This window comes from the organism of the source record quoted next, unplaced genomic scaffold (genome assembly GCF_019419815.1).
Source record: "Pyrus x bretschneideri cultivar Hongxiangsu unplaced genomic scaffold, Pyrus_bretschneideri_v1 Contig11, whole genome shotgun sequence".
In the NCBI taxonomy this organism is placed as follows: Eukaryota; Viridiplantae; Streptophyta; class Magnoliopsida; order Rosales; family Rosaceae; genus Pyrus; species Pyrus x bretschneideri.
Genome location: NW_025999402.1, coordinates 9,426,912 through 9,433,258, shown reverse-complemented (window position 1 = coordinate 9,433,258; position 6,347 = coordinate 9,426,912). Strand labels below are relative to the sequence as shown.

Genomic DNA, 6,347 nt, shown 5'->3' with positions numbered 1-6,347 from the left:
AATCAAACAGTGGATTCTCTAATTAGTCAACAATCTTCTTCGTGAGACTTGGAGAAAATCAGACCGCATTCCCTCAGAGGATCATGTAGCGATCCTTGATACCTGCATTGGTGCCTCTTAGGGTTGTGATCGCCTGGTTTGGCCTTGGGTCAAGAATGGCAGATTCTTGGTGAGGTCAAGGTACCATTGGCGACATTCTCATGGGGTGCCAAATTCTGCGAGGCCTTCCTCCACTCCTCGACAAGTGGGAAAGAGATGGAATGAGATTTGGAATATGCATGTTCCGCCAAAGGTTAAGTCATTTTTATGGAGGGCTCTCAAGGGTGCACTAGCCACCAAATTGGCCATATTCAAGCATCGCTCATCCCTCATTCCAATCTGTCATATTTGTAATGGGGAAGTGGAGTCTGTGGACCATATGCTTCTTATTTGCCTATGGGTTGGGCCTATTTGGTTTGTAGGCTCTCTTAACTATCGGGTTCTCAGAAGTCAAATCACTTCCCTTAATGGTTGGCTTCAGATGATGCCCTCGATGTGAGCAGAGAACAAGGAAGAGAAAGGTTGAGTGCTGACGATGATTGACTTTACCTGTTGGTAGATTTAGAAGGCGCGCTGTGCAATGATTTTTGCTCAAAAACCTTATATCTCCAAGCCAAGTCATTCACTTTATCTCCAGTGCGATGATCACCTTTGTGGCCATTAGTCTCAGGGTCCGTGTTCCCTCCGGTCCCAGTGATATCCCCCGATCTGGTACTACTTAGACCCTCAATCCCCTTCATTTTCGGAAAGTTAATATGGACGCCAACTGTTGCGTGGCAACGAGGATGAGATACTTGGGGATTGTTATCATGGATCAAGTTGGGGCATTTGTTGTAGCTTGACGAAGTTCAGTTATGGAGCCTTTATTGTTGGTTGCAGAGGCATTGTCTGTAGTTAGGGGGTGTTTGTGTGGCTCAAGAATTGGGATTTCCCAATATAGTGGTTGAATCAGATTCAAATGAGGTTATCTCTTCGCTGTTGAGGTCGATTCACCTTGGCGGCTAGGAGGATTTCCTGACCCTTGCGAGGGTCGTTCAACCGAGAGAGTTCTTTCAAGATTGCTACTGGTTTTGGACTCCAAAAACAACCAATTTGGTGGCGGACATGGTGCGTTGAGATCGTTTTAAGAGATGGATGCTGATACTTAGGTCGTGAGACCTTCATCTTCTTTGGTGCATGTTCTCAACTATGACGGTCCACCTTGCCCTTCTTCTAGTTTGTCCTCCCTAAATTGTCGAGGGGTGACGCCTTGCATTCAATGCAACGTCTAGTTTTCTTAATCCCCTTAATGATCTAGCTGTTGTTTGTATTATGTTATGTTCTCTGTTAGCCAAGTGCTTTTCGGCTTTTCTGGTACTCAATTGGCTTTAGCCCTGGCAATGAATTTACCAGTTTCACAAAAAAAAAAAAAACTTTGTACTACACCAACAATTGAACTAGCTCTATTGAGCTCAAATGTTTTTAGCCCTCTTGTGAATTTGATTAAAATCAAACTCAAAATTAAAAGGCTTAATATAGGAGTTTCAAATAGTGGGATGCAATTATTAAGCTCTAGTGTTATAGGAATCAAACTCATAATTCATGTATGTATATGAGTATTAAATTCGGATAAAGTGATGGAATGTCCAAAAGGCTAAATTCTATAAGAATTTATGTAGTTTACAAGAATTCTCACTTTCTTCCTTGCAATTTATTATATAGCACTTTCGTCTTTGTAGTTTCATTCCGTAAACATCGTTGGTCCAGTTTTTCCAACATAAATTTTCAAAGAAAAAGTGGAAGAGGTGCACAAAAATGGATGGAAAACCAACTTATTAGACGGATTTGGACTAAAGCGTAATCAAAACGAAACTCCGAGGATGAAAATGTAAACAAACGAAGTAAAGACTCGTTATTGCAATTTGGTCCCGAACAGTGCGAACAGCACCACACGTCACCCACAGCGTACAAGCTAGGCGGGTTTTCTCTGTTATCCATACAATTGGACAGTACTGGAGTCGTAAAACTATGTTGGTTCTGTGCAGAGCTTGAACTTGTTGTATCAGCAGCACAGCAGCACAGCAGCTATGGAGCGTCATCTTCGACCTGTGCGCAGCTCAACGGCCATCTTATGTCCCTCGAAGTCTCTAATTACTAAACTGCCACTGTTACTGCAAAAGCCCACTTCCTCTCCTTGCCGTTTCTCCTCCTACACTTGCCCTTCCTCTAAACAGCTTTCTACCTCTTATCCGCTTCGTCCTGCAGGTTTCAGTTCACGCACTGCTTTTCTTGATTTCCCTCTGCCTCTGCGTTTCCAATTGTTGAGCTTTATGTTGCAATTTTGTTTATGGGATAATATATTGGGTTTGTACTATTTTTCCGCTTTTGTGAGTGTGTGGTTGCAAATTTGCAATTGGTTTTATATATCTCATTAACTTTTTGATGGGCTTCCACTTTCCAGTTGTTTTTGCATGTGAAATTTTCTGTTTTGGGTTTCTAGTTCCTACTTGCTTTGATTTCTTATGCTTAATCTTTGAAAAATTCGATTTGACGGTTGTACTGTGGTGCATTTCACAGGACGTTACCGAAAGCAAAACACTTTAGATGCTCGAGTTTTCTGTTTTTTGATATTTATATTGTTTATATGCTGTGTAGAGAATGAATTCCGAATTGCTTACTGTTGATTTTTGATGTCACTCAGTTTTACTGGCGAAGCCGGAGAGCCAAGCAAGCAGCGGGGTCAACACCGACGCAAGAGAATGGGCAATGCAAGGTCTGTTTTGAGTCTTTTGACTGCTTTTCAAGTTTGATTTGAATGAGAGCATGCTTGGTGTACGGATGGTGCTACTTTCATTTGCACATCAATCACTGACAATGTTCTAATTCATCTTATGTCTCACAGATTTTTATTTCTTAAGAAAGGATGTAGAAACTGCCACAATACGCATTAAAGAGATAAGAAACTCTGCTTGTCTGCACAAGTTAGAGCAAGAAGTTGCTGATTTGGAGTTGAAAGCAGCTGATACTGCCTTTTGGGATGATCGAGCTCAGGCTCAAGAAAACCTTTCGGCCCTGACTGATGTCAAAGACAGGATAAAATTGCTGAATGAGTTCAAATCACAGGTCTATGCCCAAATTTCTTTAATTCTGTTTAGAATATTGTTTTCGCATCGTTTCTATGGGGTGACATGGCATCGTCGTTGTTTTTCTGGATAATTGGTTGTGCTTGAAGTGTGATATGATGATATGAAGTGGGCAGTTTTAATATGAGTACAAAATCATACTGTCTAGTAGGAGATCTTTTACTAATTTACTCTGCATACGTATACTCATTTACAAATATTGAATATCAGAAAGTGAGCTCCTCTTAAATTGCATTGTGGATCAATTTCATTCAATGTAGGTTGAAGATGTAGAAACAATAGTCAAGCTAACTGAAGAGATGGACTCCATAGACCATGGACTTCTTGAAGAGGCTGCCAGTATCATCAAAGAATTGAACAAGGGAATGGATAGGTTTGAGTTAACTCAACTTCTTTCTGGGCCTTACGACAAAGAAGGTGCTGTCATCTTTATTACAGCCGGTGCTGGAGGTACTGATGCACAGGTAATTAGAACATATGCGCAAAGGAAGAGCAACTAGTCCTTTATGGTTCTTATAAGTTCGATGGAAATTTTAGATTCTGTGAGATGCATATGTAGGTGCTGTAACGCCATTTTACAGTAAAACATATTGCATTTCTCATGAATGAATTTCTTTTAGGAATTAAGACACATCTATCTCATTCATACCCGGCCAAAAGTAATTTATCTTACTACTTTTGAGAATACTGTACGGGGATGGTAAAGCTTTTGTTTCAGCAATTACTGAATTTGTCATCAGCATCCCCTATTCATCGTTTGTGTGGACTTCTGCTTGATTCCATGGTTATGTGTTATTTAAGAGTGTTCAGGTTAGTTCACAAATTACATGTTTATGTTTTTCTTGCATTAAACCTTTGATAATTCTCAGTGCAGGACTGGGCTGAAATGTTACTCAGGATGTATGTGAGGTGGGCAGAAAAGCAGAGATACAAGACACGAGTAGTTGAGAAATCACAGGGAGAGGAAGCTGGAATTAAGTCCGCGACAATTGAAGTTGAAGGTCGTTATGCTTATGGGTATTTGTCGGGGGAGAAAGGAACACACCGCATTGTAAGGCAGTCCCCTTTTAATGCCAAAGGTCTTCGCCAGGTATCTATAAACCTTCTGGTAACTATGAATTATTAAACATTTAATTACAGAAACTGATTATGAGGGAACAGGGTTTTCCATATGCGGAGAGTTGACATACGTCTTGTTGAGTTGAACAGCCTTAGGTACATAACTAGTTTGCTAAAAATTACTACTGAAAGTGGGCGTTGCACACATTTGGAAGGAGGGGGGAGGGAAAGAGAATGGGCGCACATATCCTATATTGTGTGTTCTAACTTGAAGCTGTGTGCAGACAAGTTTCTCTGGCGTTGATGTCATGCCTCTTCTACCTGAAGAGTCTTTGAAAGTTGAATTACCTGAAGAGGACCTGGACATAAGTTTTTCAAGGGCAGGCGGAAAAGGAGGCCAGAATGTGAACAAAATTGAAAGTGCTGTCCGGATTACTCACATCCCCACTGGTGTTACCGTTCGCTGCACAGGTTTCCTTAGCCCCATAATTTCTTTGTTGGTTTTCACCAGTGAAAATATTTTCCCTTGTCATTACATCAAGTTTTGTTGGTCGGTGTATAAGAATGATAGTTTCTGGCCCCGTTTTGATTTTGTATTTGTGAAGTTTAATAAAAAAAGTACGTGAGCTTTGTGATGACCTCTATTTCTTGGCTACTGCGATGCAGAGGAGAGGTCCCAGCTTGCAAACAAGATCAAGGCTCTAGCCAGGTTGAAAGCCAAGCTGTTAGTGATTGCCGAGGAGCAAAGGGCGTCGGAAATTAAGCAAATACGAGGAGATGTGGTGAAGGCAGAATGGGGCCAACAAATCAGAAACTACGTGTTCCATCCCTACAAACTCGTCAAGGACGTGAGGACGGGACATGAGACGTCGGATATCATTTCGGTAATGGACGGTGATTTGGAGCCCTACATAAAAGCTTACCTCAAATACAAATACAGTATGAAAGTGAGCTAATTAAAATTCAGCATGTAATTAATTCTAAGTTATCTACACTACTTAATGCTTGAATTGTATAATTAGAAGCCGAGTTAGGTAGACAACAACAAGTAGTATAGCGAATCATATCATACAAAAAATCTTGGGTGCTCCCGGTATTTTAATCGTTAGATCTTGAGTTTTGGATTTTAATCAAAGATCTAACAATTATTATTCATTATCAAGAACATTAGTGGTATGTATCGAATGCTAATATTTTTTCTTCTTCTTCATGATATTGGAATAATTAAGAGAACCCTCATTGTCAAATTTTTACCACTTTTTTTTTTTTCAATTTTACCCTCACTTTTGATGCACAATACTTACATAGGGAGGGTAAAATAATAATTGTGTATCTTTTGAGAAAATGACAATCATATTCCAATTTTTCTTATTTTATCCTCACTTTTGATGCACAATATTTACATAAAGAGGGTAAAATGGTAATTATGTAATATTAAGAAAAATATGCCCTTATTAAGAGATCCTATCATCAATGTCTCATATTTTTTTTAAAATTTTAAAAACTAATCACACTCCTTAATTAAAAACAAAAAAGAAAATGAAATTGTTCACACACAAAGTGTGTGCTCATCTTCTAGTATTTTATAAGAAAAAGGAAAATAAGATCTATTAGTTTACGTTTATGCAATTATAATGAATTAGGGACTCTAGATTTCAAATTTAATAATAGAAGAATTATATTTTTCTTTAAAATTTATATAAAACGTTGAATTGGAAAATAGAAAAATGTTGAATTGGAAAATAGAAAAATGACTTAGATAAAGGTGAAAGCACTTGCCATCTAATACCATGGTTTAGTGGTATTCGATTTTAAGTTCGATTATCGTCTAAAATGAATTTGAACCATATTATTATAACTCGTTCACTATGAGTGTAAATAATATCTTTTGTTAAAAAAAAAAATGCGTTCATCGCTCGTCCACTATAAGTGTAAATAATATATTTTGTTAAAAAAAGAAAAAGAAAAAGTACGTTCATCGCTCGTCCACTATAAGTGTAAATAATATTTTTTGTTAAAAAAAAAAAAAAAGTGCGTTCATCTGACGTGTATAGTACAGGCTACGCCTACAGCCCAGTAAATAATGACTCACCCCACGCACATCACCCTTTTCACCAAAATTCCCCA

The 6,347-nt window shown here is 38.6% G+C and overlaps 1 protein-coding gene across 1 annotated transcript; it reads left to right on the top strand.

The window, feature by feature from the left end:
- The first annotated feature begins 2,072 nt into the window (after nucleotides 1-2,072).
- LOC103932476 (peptide chain release factor PrfB1, chloroplastic) lies at nucleotides 2,073-5,375 on the top strand. The gene is made up of 7 exons (XM_009342098.3): nucleotides 2,073-2,283; nucleotides 2,720-2,791; nucleotides 2,921-3,141; nucleotides 3,422-3,625; nucleotides 4,036-4,251; nucleotides 4,505-4,691; nucleotides 4,887-5,375. Exons 1-7 carry the CDS (start codon nucleotides 2,106-2,108, stop codon nucleotides 5,174-5,176), a joined length of 1,368 nt encoding a protein of 455 aa, XP_009340373.2. The 5' UTR covers nucleotides 2,073-2,105; the 3' UTR covers nucleotides 5,177-5,375.
- The last annotated feature ends 972 nt before the right edge of the window (nucleotides 5,376-6,347 follow it).

What these genes read in the sequence shown, in the direction of transcription:
- LOC103932476 (XM_009342098.3), top strand. Translation starts at nt 2,106, where the DNA reads ATGGAGCGTCATCTTCGACCTGTGCGCAGCTCAACGGCCATCTTATGT. An exon ending in TTATCCGCTTCGTCCTGCAG is followed by an intron (nt 2,284 to 2,719) that starts GTTTCAGTTCAC and finishes GATGTCACTCAG; the next exon opens with TTTTACTGGCGAAGCCGGAG. An exon ending in CTGGAGGTACTGATGCACAG is followed by an intron (nt 3,626 to 4,035) that starts GTAATTAGAACA and finishes TTCTCAGTGCAG; the next exon opens with GACTGGGCTGAAATGTTACT.